Source organism: Ovis aries, chromosome 4 (assembly GCF_016772045.2).
Source record: "Ovis aries strain OAR_USU_Benz2616 breed Rambouillet chromosome 4, ARS-UI_Ramb_v3.0, whole genome shotgun sequence".
In the NCBI taxonomy this organism is placed as follows: domain Eukaryota; kingdom Metazoa; phylum Chordata; class Mammalia; order Artiodactyla; family Bovidae; genus Ovis; species Ovis aries.
The window spans coordinates 72,816,566-72,835,340 of record NC_056057.1 but is presented as its reverse complement, the minus strand read 5'-3'; the positions used below and the strand labels follow the sequence as shown (position 1 = coordinate 72,835,340).

Genomic DNA, 18,775 nt, shown 5'->3' with positions numbered 1-18,775 from the left:
CTTCAACAGCACAGGTGGTTAAGGCCACCCACCCTCTGCACAGTGGAAAAATCCCCCTAAACTGTCTCTGCAGTTCCGTGTTGGCAGATTCAACTAGCAGCAGATGTTTAGTACTCTAGCACATATTTCTTGAAAATAATCCACATATAAGTGAACCTGAGCAGTTAAAATCCACGCTGTCCACTGTAGTTTCCTTCAAGATCTTCGGTTTGAGGAAGCGTATGTTTACTCTTCTCACTGTAGCGGAGGTGTGTCACCTGTTGGTTGTTGGGCCTCTGGGTTAGGTTTTGGCTACTGACTGAGAGCTCCCACTTTCAGATTTGACCACAGGCACTAGCTCAGTCAGGACCTCCTGATAGTTTGGGTACTCTTTCTGGCCACAGAAAGAGTCCTGTGTCCCATAGGCTGTCTCAACCATCCAGCAAGGTACCAGTGAGGGCTTTGCATACACCCTTGAAAAGAGTGTTAGTGTTTCAGAAGATGTAGCAGATGGAATCCAAAAATCTTGCCCATTAAGGAATACGGATTCTGGCCGTCAGCTTGAAGTAGGTTTTCAGAGACACAGATGGTGGCGAGGTTTCATCCTGTACAGATAATTGTAGCAGTTCTGACTTCCAGCTGTAGCAGTCTTGGACCATCCTTCATGAGGAGGCAAGGTTTGTACTTGATATCCCAGAGTCTGGGATAGTCAGATATCATCTCCTCTTTGAAGTCTTTGGGGGCATGAGGCCTCTAGGGATATGAGGTCAATTTCAAGATTTCATTGTGAATCTCATGATTTACTTTTTCTCAAAAATTAATAGCAGTACAAATACCAGATTCTTGTCAACCTTAACCAGCACACCATTCCCCCAGACTGGCTTTCCTAACCTGTGCTGAACTGCAGCAGTTTACCCCACCTTCTTGCCTTCTCAGCCCAAGTTCCCTGGAGCTCACCGTCCAGGTCATTTCCCTAGTGAACTGGGGGAAGACCAAGCCAGGCTTGGCCTGAAAACATGGTTATTTACGAGATCTACGGTAGTTTTCTTAAGTAAAAGTGAAAGTCACTCAGCCGTGTCCAACTCTTTGCAATCCCATGAACTATACAGCCCATGGAATTCTCCAGGCCAGAATACTGGAGTGGGTAGCCTCTCCCTTCTCCAGAGGATCTTCCCAACCCAGGGATCGACCCCAGGTCTCCCACATTGCAGGCGGACTGTTTACCAGCTGAGCCACAAGGGAAGTCCAAGAGTACTGGAGTGGGTAGCCTAGCCCTTCTCCAGGGGATCTTCCTGACCCAGGAATCAAACCAGCATCTCCTGCGTTGCAGGTGGAATCTTCACCAACTGAGCTATCAGGGAAGCCCAGTTTTATTAAAGCGCTATTAAATACACAAATTAGTTTGGGAATGTTTGGCAACTCTAAATTCCCTTTTCACAACATGGGATATGACTGGCTTATAAGTTTTTATTTAGATTTCATATATTAAAAAATCAGTAACAACTTATAAAGATCTTCAAAATAACCAAGAATATATTTCACAGTCTCTGCCACTTTTCTTCCTGTTTAATTAAGCATAAAATATAAAAATTTAAGCATTTCAAGAACCAATATAGAAGATATATTAAAAAAAAATCTTCTACACAACTGGCAGTTTTAACACCAGCTAGATATTTGATGATATTAAGGAATTATTGTTATTTTTAGATGTGCTAACAGTATTGTTACATTATTTTAAAAGAGTCCTGATCTTTTATACATAAGCACTCAAATATGATATCTGGGATTTGCCTCAAAATTAACATAGGACAGAAAGTGTATAGGAGTATGAAACAAAATTGGCCATGAGTTGCTCATTGTTAGAGCTGATAATTATTGGGTTTGCTATAGTATCTCTTTTTGTATATGTTTGGAGTTTTCCATAATAAAAATAAAGACAAATGTAGAATGTCCAAAGAAATAAAAAAGTCCTCATAAAAAAAAAAAAAAAACTCATGAAAAGTAGAGCTGACTACATTTATAGTCACAGGTGAAAATATTAATACTTCTGAAGATTGTTGATTCTGTTGTTCCCTGCCCAGAGTACACTTTGGACCTCAAGCAAAATTATGAAGTAGACTTCGCTTATATTCTTTATTTCCTAGTGTTGACTTCATCTTAACTCCATATCAGTTTCCTTTCTGCTTGTTGTAGATGCACATTTTTTCTCCCATTCAGCTCTTTAATTCTGAAATTGTAACTTACTTCTTCCTACTGAGTCAGAGACCTAAAGATGAAGCTGTCCCAATTAAAGTGCAAGAGAAGACTGCTTGGGATAGGGTTTAGGAAGGTAGAAGTTGGGAGTAGTTCTGATGTTTGAGCATTTGGAAAAGTTACTGATAGAAATGTGAGAAGTCTGTTGGAATATTGTGGGGAGAAATTTGTAGGAGTCCTATATGAAAAGCACTAACTGTTGATTTTATGTAAAAATTGCCAGTCTGGAAAGAGGGAAAGGTACAAGCTATACTAGTACGATTGGCTAGTACTATTCTAACAAAAATAAATAATGCCTAAAATGAGCATGTCAAAAAGTAGCAGTATTAGCATATTATCCAGAGATATAGTTATGATTAAAAGAAACTGCAAATTCAGTGTAGTTACTTATGGATGGGATCATTTAGGAGGGAGTCTGACAGCATGGAACAAAGAACTACTCTATTTTATTATAAGCAACTTAGTAATACAGTGTCTTTTTACAATGTTTGTTTATTTTAATAAAAATATTTTTAAAAACAAACTACAATATGAGTATACTTACTCTAAAGATGCATCGGGGAAAAAACTTATTAATAAAACTAATCTGAATAAAATTAAGACTATGATTTTGAATGTACTAGGAATCTAGCTTCACCTTCTTCAATGCATATCCAGTTGCCCCAAATCATTTTTTGAAAAGGCTGTTCTTTTCTCCTTTGAACTATCTTACCACTCTTGTTGAAAATTTATTAACCATAAAATGGGTTTATTTATGGACTCTCAGTTATCTGTCTATATTTATGCTGGTATCACAGTTTAGATTACTACAGCTTTTTAGTGAGTTTTAAAATTGTGAGTCTTCCAGCTTTGTTCTTTTTGAGGATTGTTTGGCTCTACTGGATTTATTGTATTTCCGACATGAATCCACTTATCAACTTCTACCAAAAAGGGTGGGGGAAACTGAGATTTAAATAGGGACTGCATTAAACCTATCAATCAATTTGAGGACTATTGCCATCTTAACAATATTAAGTCTTCTAATCCATAAAATTTTATATCTTTTTATTTATTTGTCTTTAATTCTTTCAGTGATATTGTTTCACTGTAAAATCTTGCACTTCTTTTGTTACATTTGTTTCTAATGATTTTATTGATTTAATGCTATAGTAAAAGGAATGGTTTTGTTAATTTCATTTTCAGAGGGTTCATTGCTAGTGTATAGAAGTACAAATGATTTTTGTACTTATTTGCAACCTTACTGAACTCATTTATTAGCTCTAATAGGTTTTTTGTATATATTCCTTAGGATTTTCTGTATATGAGGTCATATCATTGGCAAAAAGGGGAAGTGTCATCCGTTTTTTATCTGGGTGCCTTATTCTTTGTTTCCTGGCTGCCATGGCTAGGCCCTTCAGTACAGTGCTGAGTAGAAATGGCAAGGGTAGACATCCTTGCCTTGCTTCTGATCTGTGGCAAAGCATTCAGCTTTTCATCATTAAGTGCAATGTTAGCCATGGGATTTTTGTAGATGCTCTTGAGCAAAGGAAAATTTCCTTCTGTTCCTAGTCGAAATTTTTTTTTTATCATGAAAAGGTATTTGATTTTGTCAAATGCTTTTTCTTTGCCTGTTGAGATACCATGTGGTTTTGTTCTATTAATAGTGTATGTCATTGATTATCATATGTTGATGAGCTATGCTGTACTCCTGGGATAGATTCTACTAGGTCATTGTGTACGGTCCTTTTCATATGTTGCTGGATTCAGTTTGTTAGTGTTTTATTAAAGATTTTTGCATCTGTGCTTATAAAGGATATTGGCTGTAGTTTTCTTGTGATGTCTTTGTCTGAATTTAGTTTCAGGATCTCACAGAATAGTTGGAAAGTGTTCCTTCCTCTTCTACATTATTTTTCAAGTTTGTAAAGTAATGATTTTAGTTCTTTTATGTTTAACAAAATTCAGTAGTCAAGTCATCTGATTCTGGGCTTGTTGGAATGAAATTTCTTGTTTACCTAATCTTTTTATTTTTTTTTTAATTGGTTTCTTAGAATTTTGTGTTTCTTAAGTAATTTTTTAAAATATGAAAAATAAAAAGAAAGTATAAACTTCTAAGTATGTATTCAGTTCAGTTCAGTCGCTCAGTCTTGTCCAACTTTTTGCGACCCCATGAATCGCAGCACGCCAGGCCTCCCTGTCCGTCACCAACTCCCAGAGTTCACTCAGACTCACGTCTGTATTAGATAGTCTGATAAAGCCCCAAACTGCATGTAAAAACCTGTCCTGTTGCTAATTCATGGGAAGGCAATTTGAAATTTATACTGTTTAACAGTTCAGTTTTTCTAATGTGTTTTTCAAGAATGTTTATTGTTAATGTATTTTTATTTGATTTATTTTAAAATCATATTTCATAATAGCTTGGAATTTAAGGTTTGCTTCTGTTTTTTTAATACTGCTTTTATCTCAGCAGCAATGCAGCAAGTGTTGGATAACCTTACGGAGCTGCCCTCATCTACGGGAGCAGAAGAAATAGACCTAATTTTCCTCAAGGGGATTATGGAGAATCCTATTGTAAAATCACTTGCTAAGGTATATTGATTTATTCGTAAGATAACTAAATTCTTTTAAAATTGTTTTTACAGAGGTCTTTTCAGATTAGTGTTTTAGAACCTAAGTGAGGTATAACTTAGGCTTAGTTAGCAAATGATAACAGTTAACAACTAATGAAATCTTACTTTACGCAAAAATCGGACTATTTTGCCTTCTCTATTGACTTTAAAGTTTTAGGGAAACAATAACTGAACAGTTGTATTATAATGGAAGTCTGTGAAAAGGAATCTGATTTTGTCTCCGTTTTCAACAACAGCAAGGTACTGATTTCCTTCTTTTTTGTTAAACCATATACCTGTTTTTCAATTTAGTTCTTGACTTCCTATAACTAGTTCTTCTTAAAAATTTTTTTTATAACTGGATATTTTATATCCAGTTATATTTCCATAGTCAACTCTGTAGTAATCATTTTTACTCATCCAAAAATACAGTTTTACAACCATTTTTTGTTTTATTTCAATTACAGTGTTTCCCACAGTAATTTTTATAAATCTCACTAAAATTTAGTGTATTAACTGTTTCACAACCCTGCCCTCCCATTCTTCAGATGATTTCTTGCTTTTAAGAACCTATGCCATACACTGTCTCTGACCTTTTCTTTCCTTTATTTTTTAAATAAGATATTGAATATAGTTCCTTTTGCTATTCAGTAGAATCTTGTTATATCTCTGACCTTTTCTTCATGTAACCATCTTGTCATTCCTGGAGTGTTGATTTTTATCCTCTCCTGAGATCATTTTTTGTAGCATAGTCTATTACTTGTTTTCTTCTAAGACTTCTGAAAAATCATACTTTTCCTAAGTGTTCTAATAGTAAGAATGAGTTAGTGATGCAGTTCTTCATTTTATTCATAAATGTAATCATTCTAAGGTCACATGATAGGAAGGCTTTGGTTCCTAAGTAGAAACTAATCCACTTACAGATCACCCAACTAGAATTTTTATTTTAGTCATGTTTAACTGCAGTCTTTCCAAAATTTATTAGGTATTACTTTAATAATAATATATAAGATATAATTTACCTTCAGATTTAAGTTTCTTGTCACAAATATCAATCACTATCCTGTGTTGAGATAAATACTTCAGTTTCTTAGAGATAAGTAAGTTAAGTGTTATCGCTCAGTCGTGCCCAACTGTTTGCAACCCCATGGACTACAGCCCACCAGGCTCTTCTGTCCATGAGATTTTCCAGAGAAGGATACTGAAGTGGGTTGCCATTTCCTTCTCCAGGGAATCTTCCGAACCCAGGGATTGAACCCAGGTCTCCTGCACTGCAGGCAGACTCTTTACCGACTGAGCTACAAGGGAAGCCCTAGAAATAAATTAGGGCTGTTTAAGCCTATTAGTTAAATGGCTCATTCTGAGCTCTTACTGCCACTTTAAAAAGTGTTTTATTCCTCCCTTAATATCATACCTACCTTACTGTTGGTTGTTAGTTTTTATTCTCAGTGTACCTCTTAAACCCCATCCTCATGTTTATTTAATTTAAAACTTTTAGATATAGATCAAGAAACTCAATTGTATTATGCGAGGCATCTTATAATGTGCTTATTATTTATAAGAGTTTTTAAAAATTGCTATTTCATCTTTGCAAAAACATTATAAATTGAAAACTAGGATTTAAAATAGAAAAATTATCTGCCTAAGGTCACTTATCTAGGAAATGACAGAAATATTTAGGCCAGGTCTTGTTTCTTCAAATTCTTTTTTCTTTCTTCCACAGAGCAAGTTGTGTGTCTCTCTGTGTATATTCTTGAGAATTTCTGTGTGTAAAAATATTACTGATTTTTGTGTCACTGATGTTGGCCTTACTGAAGGTCATTTTGTTCACTATTCTCAGCAAGTGCAATGGCTGCATAACTTTTGAGCAGCTGAAATGCTATTGTGATCTTTTGATGATAAAATTGAAATAGAAAAAAAAAAAAAGAATCACTCAGTAGTAAACAACATTCAAGCAGCTTCTCAATAAATAGAAGCAGTGGTAGTTGAATATTCCTGCATTGAAGGTAAAGAAATCCCAGAAGGAAGAAAGGACTTCTGCTTCCAAGAAAGAGATGTGAAGTCACAGCAGGCCAAAACTCCCAGTACCAGTAGAGGGAAAGATGGATTAACTGCTGAAGAAACAGCGAGGGTACATTCCTAGGCTTGTGGACAGGCAAGAGCATGCGACTAATAATCATGAGAAGAACAAAAGAAACAGTCTTATAAATAATCTTTTTAAAAGTTTATATACAAAGATTTTTAAGTAACATTTTTAATAAAGGAAAGAGGGAAAAATAAAGACATTTAAAATATTACTGGAAAATAAGAGTCAAAAACAATCAAATGGTTATTCGAGAACTCAAAAATATAATATGTGATTAACAGCTCATGTGATGGGTTTAACAGAAGACTAAACACAGCAAACAAGAAGACTAACAAATTTGAAGACAGGTCAGTTGGAAACATCTAAACTGAAATTCATAGGCAGGTACATATAGAAAAGACAGTATGTGAGGCATACTCAAAAGGCCAAATACACATGTAGTTAATATCCCAGAAAGGGGGCCGGGGGTGGGGCAGAAGAAATAGTGCAAGACACAATGGTCAAGAATTTTTAAAACTAATGAACAACATCAACTGAGAAATTCAAGAAGCCAAATGAAGCCCCTGGCAGGGAAAATCAAAAGAAAAACATTCCTTTGAATATCACAGTCAGACTCCTGAAAATCAAAGAAGAAGTGAAAATTTGTAAAGTCCCTGAAGAAGAAAGACACACTACCTTTAAGGACAAGCAGTAAGACTAATAGTTAGCTATAAAACAGGAACTATGAAAGTCATAACAGAGTGGATTGAGATCATTAAGGTGCACAAAGAAAAACACTGCCAACCTCAGATTCCCTCTTCAGCAAAAACAACCTTCAGTAATAAAAGCAAAATAAAGGTTTTCTTTTTAGACAAAGTCTCAGTAAAATTATCTCCATTTATTCAGGAAGAAATGCAAAAGGAAGTTCTTCAGGCAGAAAGAATGACAACAGAAAGGGAGTAAATATAAAATAATACTGATTTTTAGGATGAAGTGATGGTAGTGTCTTGTAGCATTGATAGCATGTATATAAATGAAATATGTGAAGATGATAGACCAAAAAGAAGAGACTTTGTGATTCAGACAGTAAGATGCTTTTGTTATCAAGGAAGTGGTCAAAGTAATATCTTAAGGTTGTATAAAAAGGTTAGGGATGCATATTGAGATCTTTAAGGCAGCCGCAAAAGTAAAATTATAAGAATGAACAAATTCCACCCAAACCTTAGGGTGAGAAAATAGACTTGAATTACCTTCACTCCAGAAACAACTGGAAGAGTTAGCAAAAAGGGTGGAAGAGAGTGACCATCTTCAGATACAGGACAACAAGCAGCACAGGACTGTGATGCCTGAGAGAAAGGAGAGAAGTGAGGTGAGCATTATGAAACTGTCTCAGGCCTGTTTCCATGTCTAGTGCAGAAAGAAGTATAAACAGCCCAGCAATGTTAATAGAGCTCAGGATTTGGGGAGAAGGAGGTGACTGGACCTTGTGTGGCAGAGTACTGGGGAGGAGGAAGCTAACCCAGACCAGCCCTGGAGATCTGCTTAGGGATGCCTTCAAATCTCTGGCTGAGTGCTGACCTGTGCATATGTGAGGCATGCCTCTGGAGTCCAAGGAAAGATCCACTGGAAAGCACAGTAGGCCAAACAATGTCCAGGGCTCGAAAGGGATGGGGGATAGTTTAGTTTGCATTCCCACTAGCCTGATTTGAAAAGTCCTCATAATATGCAGGACATTGGGCATAGTTCACACCAAGTTTCTTATAACAAGTCTAGGAAACTAGTTACAGACTACAGCAAAATCAAACTAAAAATTAATAACAAAGTTATTCCCCAAATCCCCAAAGATGTCAAAGAGCATTCTTCTAAATAGCCGTGGATCAAAGGAGAATCACAAAGAAACATAAAATATATTTTGAATTGAATAACATGAAAATATATAACAGAACTTCTAGGGTGTAGCAAAGCAATGCTTAGAGGGAAACACCTGTATTAGAAAAGAACAGTGTTTAAATCAATGATTATATGACTACCTTGAGAAAATAGAAAAAGAACAAATTAAGATATGCAGACAGCAAATAATAAAGATGAGTGAACATAAAAAGATGAAAAAAATCAATATAACTTTGAATATATTAATAAAATTGGTAAACCTCTAGCTAGACACAAATTATCATTATCAGAAATGAAAGAGAGGACATTGCTGCAAATCCAGCAGACATTGCAAGAATAATAAATATTATGAACAACTTTGTGGCAATAAATATGATAACTAGAGGAAGCTAATTTCTTGGAAGACACAAATTACTAAAGTCTACAGAAGAGTGGATACCCTGTATCTGTTTTTTTATAATTGAATATTTGCAGTTTAAAACCTGAAGCTTCAGCCTGGATGACTTCCAAAGAAAATTCTATCAAACATTTAAGGAAGAAATATTTTACATTATTTATTCTAGAAAAAAAGGAAAACATTCCCAATTTTGTTTTACTAGTCTTGATGTTACCCTGATATCAAAACCAGCTAAAAAGAGTTCAGTTAAAGAAAACTGCAGAATAGTATCCTTAGTGAATGTAGACTAAAAGTTCTTAAAAAAATATTAGCAAATTAAATCTAGCAACTTACAAAAAGGGTAATACCTCATTACCAAGTGACTTTTGTCTTAAAAATACAAGCTGCCTTCACATTTGATAACCAATAAATGTCACCATTTTAATGATATAAGAAAAATCATATGATTATATTCATAGTTGCAGGAAAAGCATTTTATGAAATTGAACATCCATTCTTCATAAAAACTCAATAAACTTAGAACTAAATTGCCTCAACCTCATGAAGAGCATTTGTTAAAAACCCATGGTTAACATCGTCCTTCATGGTGGAACACAGTGACTTCTTTCTAAGATCACTTCTATTCAACTTTTATCACGTATGTTCAGCTTGGTACTAGGAGTCTTTGCTAATGCAAAAAGACAAGAAAAAAAAGGGTATACTGATTGAAGACGAAAAAATTAACTGTCATTATTTAAGGATGATGTTACCATCTATGTCAGAAATCCTAAGAATCTACCACAAGTGGGTTTTTTAAAAAGCCCTGTAGAACTAATAAGTGAATTTAGTTAGCCAGGAACACAGGATAAAAACTACTCTGTGATAATTAATTGTATTTTTATATGGTAGCAATGAACAAATTGGAAATAGTAATTTAATGTAATAGGAATAAAATTTTTTAAATGTAAGACCTATAACTGGAAACTAAAAGACATTGTTTAAAGGTATACATGTATACTTACATAAATAAAGAAATTGGAAGACTCAAAATTTTATAATGTAAATTCTCTGCAAATTGAGCTGAAGATTCAGTATAATCCCAGCCAGAATTTCTACTGTGGATACTGAAATTTATAATGGGCCAAGACCAGACAATTTGGAAAAGTACAAAATTTGATGCCTTCCACAACCTGGAAGGATTTCAAAGATTATTGTGACTCTATAGTAATAAAGACAATGTATATCAACGTATAGATCAATGGCACAGAATAGAGTCCAAAAAGAGACTACCACATGTGTGGTCAACTGACTTTTTGCACCATGATAATTCAGTGAAGAAATAATTGATAGTCTTTTCAATAAATGTCACTGAAACAGTTGAATATTCATATAAAAAAAATTTTCCCCCACTCTGTATCCTAAAATTATCTAAAAATAGATCATAGCTCTAAAAGTAAGAGCAAAGACTAAAATATTCTAAAAGAACACATAAGGAAAAAAAAAATTCTGTGACTTTAGATTCCTAGGTAAGACATAAAAAGCATGAGGCATAATGAAAACTTTGATTAATTAGATTCCCCCTGAAAAAGATGCCAAGAAAAATAAGATGTGCTACAGACTAGAAGAAAATATTTGCAAAACATATATCCTGAAAGGAAAGCTACTCATTTATTGCTGGTATGGTACCAGTAATGCAAAATGGTACACCTACTTTGGAAGATAGACTGGCAATTTCTTACAAAGCTAAGCATTGTGTTACCACATACTCCAGTGATTGTGCTCCTGACATTTACCCAAGTGAACTGTTAATTTGTGTCCACACAGAACCATACACATGAATGAATGTAATGGCTTTATTCATAATTGACAAAGATTGGAAGCAACCAAGGTGCCTTTCAGTAGGTGTATGGATAAACAAAGTGTGGTACATCCATACAATGGAATATTACTCAAGAATAAAAATAAATGAATTACAAAGCCATGAAGGAACCTTCATGAACTATGGATGGAGGTATGGGACATTGTACAGGAGATGGGAATCAAGACCATCCCCAAGAAAAAGAAATGCAAAAAAGAAAAATGGCTGTCTGAGGAGGCCTTACAAATAGCTGTGAAAAGAAGGGAAATAAAACGCAAAGCAGAAAAAGGAAGATAAACCCATTTGAATGAAGAGTTCCAAAGAATAGCAAGGAGAGATAAGAAAGCCTTCCTCAGCAATCAGTGCAAAGAAATAGAGGAAAACAATAGAATGGGGAAGACTGGAGATCTCTTCAAGAAAATTAGAGATACCAAGGGAATATTTCATGCAAAAAAGGGCTCAATAAAGGACAGAAATGGTATGGACCTAACAGAAGCAGAAGATATTAAGAAGAGGTGGCAAGAATACACAAGAACTGTACAAAAAATATCTTCACAACCCAGATAATCACGATGGTGTGATCACTCACCTAGAGCCAGACATCCTAGAATGTGAAATCAAGTGGGCCTTAGAAAGCATCACTACGAACAAAGCTAGTGAAGGTGATGGAATTCCAGTAGAGTTATTTCAAATCCTGAAAGGTGATGCTGTGAAAGTGCTGCACTCAATATGCCAGCAAATTTGGAAAACTCAGGAGTGGCCACAGGACTGGAAAAGGTCAGTTTTCATTCCAATCCCAAAGAAAGGCAATGCCAAAGAATGCTCAAACTACTGCACAATTGCGCTCATCTCACATGCTAGTAAAGTAATGCTCAAAATTCTCCAAGCCAGGCTTCAGCAACACGTCAACCATGACCTTCCAGCTGTTCAAGCTGGTTTTAGAAAAGGCAGAGGAACCAGAGATCAAATTGCCAACATCCGCTGGATCGTTGAAAAAGCAAGAGAGTTCCAGAAAAACGTCTACTTCTGCTTTATTGACTGTACCAAAGCCTTTGACTGTGTGGGTCACAATAAACTGTGGAAAATTCTGAAAGAGATGGGAATACCAGGCCACTGACCTGCCTCTTGAGAAACCTATATGCAGGTCAGGAAGCAACAGTTAGAACTGGACATGGAATAGACTGGTTCCAAATAGGGAAAGGAGTACGTCAAGGCTGTATATTGTCACTCTGCTTATTTAACATCTATGCAGAGTACATCATGAGAAACACTGGGCTGGAAGAAGCACAAGCTGGAATCAAGATTGCCGGGAGAAAAATCAATAACCTCAGATATGCAGATGACACCACCTTATGGTAAAAAGTGAAGAGGAACTAAAAAACCTCTTGATGAAAGTGAAAGAGGAGAGTGAAAAATTTGGCTTAAAGCTCAACATTCAGAAAACAAAGATCATGGCATCTGGTCCCATCACTTCATGGGAAATAGATGGGGAAACAGTGTCAGACTTAATTTTTTTGGGCTCCAAAATCACTGCAGATGGTGATTGCAGCCATGAAATTAAAAGACGCTTACTCCTTGGAAGAAAAGTTACGACCAACCTAGATAGCATATTCAAAAGCAGAGACATTACTTTGCCGACTAAGGTCCGTCAAGTCAAGGCTATGGTTTTTCCTGTGGTCATGTATGGATGTGAGAGTTGGACTGTGAAGAAGGCTGAGCGCCGAAGAATTGAAGCTTTTGAACTGTGGTGTTGGAGAAGACTCTTTGAGAGTCCCGTGGACTCCAAGGAGATCCAACCAGTCCATTCTGAAGATCAGCCCTGGGATTTCTTCGGAAGGAATGATGCTAAAGCTAAAACTCCAGTACTTTGGCCACCTCATGTGAAGAGTTGACTCATTGGAAAAGACTTTGATGCTGGGAGGGATTGGAGGCAGGAGGAGAAGGGGATGACCGAGGATGAGATGGCTGGATGGCATCGCTGACTCGATGGACGCGAGTCTGAGTGAACTCCGGGAGATGGTGATGGACACGGAGGCCTGGCATGCTGCGATTCATGGGGTCGCAAAGAGTTGGACACAACTGAGTGACTGAACTGAACTGAACTGCTGTGTTGTAGCTTGGTGAAAGTTCCATGTGAACTTGAGAAGAATGTGCACTTTGCTGTGGGATGAAATCAATCGGTGTTTTTGTTCAGTTCAGCTCTGTCCTCACTTATTTTCTGCCTGCTGGATCTTAGAGGAGTATTAATCCAACTATAATAGTGGACTAATCTGTTTCATATTGAAGTTCTGTCACATTTTGCTGCACATATGTTGATGCTCTACTGTTACGAGCATTTACATTATGGATTGTTCTGTCCTTATTATTGTGTAATGTCTGTTCCTAAAGGAAATCATTCCTGAATATTCATTGGAAGGACTGATGCTGAAGCTCCAATACTTTGGCCACCTGATGCAGAGAACTGACTCACTGGAAAAGACCCTGATTCTGGGAATGATTAAAGGCAGGAGGAAGAGCGGACAACAGAGGATGAGATGGTTGGATGGCATCACCGATTTGATGGACATGAGTTTGAGCAAGCCTATGGGAGTGGTGATGGACAGGGAAGCCTGGTGTGCTTCAAAGAGTTGCAAAGAGTCAGCACAACTAACAGACTGAACTGAACTGAATGTTTGTTCCTGATCATTTTCCTTGTTCTGAAAACTCTCTGAAATTAATATAGCTACCCCAGCTTTCTTTTGATTAATATTAGCATAGAGAAGGAAATGGCAACCCACTCCAGTTTTCTTGCCTGGAGAATCCCTGGGATGAGGGAGCCTGGTGGGCTGCTGTCTATGGGGTCGCACAGAGTCAGGCACGACTGAAGCGACTCAGCAGCAGCAGCATGGTATATCCTTCTCCTTATTTTACTTATACTCTACCTGTGGTTGTTGAGTTGCTAAGTCATGTCTGGCTCTTTGTGACCCCATGGACTATAGCACGCCAGGCTTCCCTATCCTTCACTGTCTCCCAGAGTTTGCTCAGACTCATGTCCATTGAGTTGGTGATGCCATCCAAGCATCTCACCCTCCATCGTCCCCCTCTCTTCCTGCCCTCGGTCTTTCCTAGCATCAGAGTCTTTTCCATTGAGTCAGCTCTTCCTATCGGGTGGCTAAAGTATTGGAACTTCAGCATCAGTCCTTTAATGAATATTCAGGATTGATTCCTTTAGCATTGACCGGTTTGATCTCCTTGCAGTCCAAGGGACTCTCAAGAGTCTTCTCCAGCACCACATTTCAAAAGCATCAATTCTTTGGTGCTCAGCCTTCTTATGATCCAACTCTCACATCCGTACATGACTACTGGAAAAACCATAGCTTTGACTGTATGGACCTTTGTCATCAAAGTGATGTTTTGGTCTAGGTTTTCTTCCAAGGAATGAGTGTCTTTTAATATCATGGCTGCAGTCACCATCTGCAGTGATTTTGAAGCCCAAGAAAGTAAAATCTGCCATTCTTTCCTTTTTTTTCCCCATCTATTTGCCATGAAGTGATGGGACTGGATGCCATTGATCTTCATTTTTTGAATAGTGAGTTTTAAACCAGCTTTTTCCCTCTCCTCTTTTACCTTTATCAAGAGGCTGTTTAGTTTCTCTTCACTTTCTGCCATTAGGTAGTGTCATCTGAATATCTGAGGTTGTTGATATTTCTCCTGGCAATCTTGATTCCAGCTTGTGATTCATCCAGCCCAGTATTTCTCATGATGTACTCTGGATATAAGTTAAATAAGCAGTGTGACAATATGCAGCCTCGACGTTCTCCTTTCTCAATTTTGAACTAGTCCTTTGTTCTATATCCAGTTCTAATTGTTGCTTCTTGAGCTGCATACAGGTTTTTCAGGAGGCAGGTAAAGTCATCTGGTATTCATCTCCCTTTAAGAATTTTCCACAGTTTATTGTGATCCAAGCAGTCAAAGGCTTTAGTGTAGTCATTGATGCAAAGTTGATGTTTTTCTGGAATTCTCTTGCTATGATCTCTGCTTCCTCTGCCTTTTCCTAATCCAACTTGTACCTCTGGAAGTTCTCAGTTCACATATTCTTGAAGCCTAGCTTGAAGGATTTTGAGCATTACCTTGCTGGCATGTGAAATGAGTGCAATTGTGCCATATTTTGATTGGCATAGCAAACACCCTTTCCCAACAACACAAGAGATTACGCATGGACATCACGAGATGGTCAGTACAGAAATCAGATTGATTATATTCTTTGCAGTCAAAAATGGAGAAGCTCTATACAGTTAGCAAGAACAACACCTGGAGATGATTGTGGCTCAGATCATGAGTTTCTTATTGCAAAATTCAGACTTCAATTGAAGAAAGTAGGGAAAACCACTCAGCTATTCAGGTATGACCTAAATCAAATCCTTATGATTATACAGTTAAAGTGACAAATAGACTCAAGGGATAAGATCTGATCCAGCGCCTGAAGAACTGTGGATGGAGGTTGATAACATTGTACAGCAGGCGTGACCAAAACCACCTCAAAGGAGAAGAAATGCAAAATAGTTATCTGAGAAGCCTTATAAAGAGCTGAGTAAAGAAGAGAAGTGAAAGGCAAATAAGAAAGGAATAGACATACCCTACTGAATGCAGATTTCCAGAGACTAGCAAGGAGAGAGAAGAAAGCCTTCCTCAGTCATCAGTGCAGAGAAATAGAGGGAAAAATAGAATGGGAATGATTAGAGATCTCTTCAAGAAAATTAGAGGTACCAGGGGAACATGTCATGCAAAGGTGGGTACAATAAAGGACAGAAATGGCAAGGACCTAACAGAAGCAGAGGGACTAAAAAGAGTTGGCAAGAATACACAGAAGAACTGTACAAATAAGGTCTTAATGATCCATATAACCATAATGATGTAGTCACTCACCTGACCCAGTCATTCCTGGAGTGTGAAGTCAAGTGGGCTTTAGGGAGCATTACTACGAACAAAGCTAGTGGAGGTGATGGAATTCCAGCTGAGCTATTTCGAATCCTAAAAAATAATGCTGTTAAAGTACTGGACTCAGTATGCCAGCAAATTTGGAAAACTCAGCAATGGCCATAGAACTGGAAAAGGTCAGTTTTCATTCCAGTCCCAAAGAGGGGAATGCCAAAGAATGTTCAAACTACTGTACAATCTACATCTATTTTTACATTTAAAATGGTCTATTTTTATAGACAGCAAGATATGTAAGTCTTCTTTTCTTATTGTTTGGTCTTCTACTGTCTGTTTCAATTGAGCATTTTATATGATTTCATTTTTTTCTCCTTTTTAAACATAGCTATTATATTTATTTTTAATTTAGTGGTTTCCTGTTGATTTTTAAATAAAGATTTACAACTAATCTCAGTCCATTTCCCCTATATTACTTCACTGTATTACTGCACATGAAGTAACTATCTTATAAGAGTATTTCCAATTTCTCCCTTATAGCCATCAGTCATTTCATTTATCCATAAGTTATAACCACCAAATACATTGTTGCTGTTAATTTGAAGAGTTAATCTATTAGAGTAAGAATTTTTTTTAGATTTTATTTTACTTTATTTTTTCTTTAATGATCTTTTTTTTTTTCTTAATGGAGATCTGGTTTTTGGACCTATATTATTTTCCTCTCTAAAGAACCTCTTTTAATGTTATTTTCAATGCCAGTCTATTAGCAATAAATTCCCAGTCTTTGTCAGACAGAGTCTGTATTTCTCCTTCAAAAAACTTCCATTTTTGAAGGATAGTTTGACTGTTTAGCTGTAATTCCAGGTTGATAGGATTTTTTCTATTTCACTACACACTCTTCTTGCTTCCATGATTTCTGGAGAAGTCCTGTGTAATTCTTATCCTTGCTCCTCCATAGGTAGGAATATTTTTCCTCCAGTTTCTTTCCAACTTTTCTCTCTGTCTTTGATTTTTGCACTTTGAATATGAGTGTTTGGTGATATCTCAGATTCCTGGATCTGTAGCTTGGTGTCTATCATTAATTTTTAAAAACTCTGTCATTATAGCCTCAAGCATTCTCCTGTTTCTCTTTGTCAGTCTGCTCTTCCCCTTATATGTGTGTTACATCTTCTTGTGGTCGTCCCACAGCCCTTAGATTTGTTCTGTTCCGTTCGTGTCATTCCTCTTTTATCTCTGATTTCAGTGTGAGACGTTTCTATCGGCATATCTTCAGGCTCACTGATTGTTTTTCTTTTTTTTTTTTTTTTTTCACTCAGTCATGTCCGACTCTTTGTGACCTCATGGACGGTATAGTCCATGAAATTCTCCAGGCCAGAATACTGGAGTGGGTAGCCTTTCCCTTCTCCAGGGGATCTCCCCAACCCTGGGATCAAACCCAGGTCTCCTACATTGCAGGTGGATTCTTTACCAGCTGAGCCACAAGGGAAACCCTCACTGATCGTTTTTCATGTGCTTATTGGCCATTTGTATATCTATGGGGAAATGTTTATTTAGATTCTTTGCCCATTTTTGAATCAAGTTGTTTTTGTGTGTGTTGGATATTGGGAGTTTTACATATATATCTTAGCTATTAATCCCTTATCAGATATATGGTTTGCAAATATTTTTCCTATTTAGTTGGTTACCTGTTTACTCTTGATATTATCTTTTGGTGCATAGTTTTTGTTTGCTTTTTGTTAATTCTCAAGAAATTCTTTTACCTATTTTTTTTTTCTGTTGTTTCCTCTGCCTTTGGTGTCTTAGCCAATAAATCTGCCATTTACAGTATTATGAACCTTTAACTCTGTTTTCTTCTAATAATTTTACAGTTTTAGGTCTTATGTTTAGGTCTTTGATCCATTTTTGAGTTGTTTTATATAGTGTTAGTGATCCATTTTCATTCTCTTGTATGGGAATATCCAGTTTTCCCAGCTGTGTTTACCACCCTTGTAAAAAATTATTGGACCATACATGTGAGCATTTATTTCTAGACTGTTTTCTATCTCATTGGTCTGTATGTCTGTCTTTAAGACAGTACCACACTGTTTTGATTACTGTAGCTTGGTAGTAAGTTTTGAAATTAGAAAATGTGAATCTCCCACTTTATTCTTTTTCATAATTGTTTTGGCTGTTCTGGGTGCCTTGCAAGTCCATATAAATTTTAGAATCAGTATGTCAGTTTCTACAAAGAAATCTTCTGGAATTCCAGTAGACATTGTACTGATCATTCTAAGGGAGTATTACCATCTTAACAGCACAAAATTTTTAGATCCATGAACATGAAGTGATTTTTCATTTAAATCTTTATTTCTTTCAATAATGTTTTACAGTTTTCAGAGTGAATTTTCACTTTAGTTAAAATTACCTTAAGTAGTTTACTCTCTTCAGTGCTATTGTGAATGGAATTTTTTTCTTAATTTTCTTTTCATATTGTTCATTTTTAGTATATAGTATATTGATTTTTGTACATTAATCTTCAATCCTGCAATCTTGCTTAACTTGTATATTGGTTCCAATAGTTTTTTAGTGGATTCCTTAGGATTTTCTCAATACAAATCTATGAATAAAGATGGTTTTACTTCTTTCTTTCTAATCTGTATGCCTTTTATTTCTTTTTTTGGAACTTTTTTCATTGGCCTTTTTATTTATTTTAACTGAATTATAATTGACCTACAGTGTTGTGTTAATTTCTGCTTTACAACAGAGGGACTCAGTTATACATATACATTCTTTTTTATTTTTTTTTTCTGGACTAATTGTCATGTCTAGGACATTGAGTACAAATGTTGAATACAGTGAGAGCAGACGTTCTTGTTTCC

The 18,775-nt window shown here is 36.3% G+C and overlaps 1 protein-coding gene and 1 pseudogene across 6 annotated transcripts in view; one reads left to right on the top strand and one right to left on the bottom strand.

Annotated features, from left to right (window-relative positions):
- PALS2 (protein associated with LIN7 2, MAGUK p55 family member) overlaps positions 1–18,775 on the top strand; it is a 121,465-nt gene that overhangs the window by 51,924 nt on the left and 50,766 nt on the right. For 5 of the 6 annotated variants that reach the window (XM_042248664.1, XM_027968672.2, XM_027968671.2 and 2 more), the window contains exon 2: positions 4,679–4,797. In XM_042248664.1, coding sequence (XP_042104598.1) covers positions 4,681–4,797 — 117 coding nt within the window. In that variant the 5' untranslated portion in view covers positions 4,679–4,680. Of the gene's footprint in view, positions 1–4,675; positions 4,798–18,775 lie in introns of all 6 variants that reach the window. The other variant, XM_042248663.1, reaches the window with a different exon arrangement.
- On the bottom strand, positions 281–948 carry LOC121819510 (protein C1orf43 homolog; annotated as a pseudogene).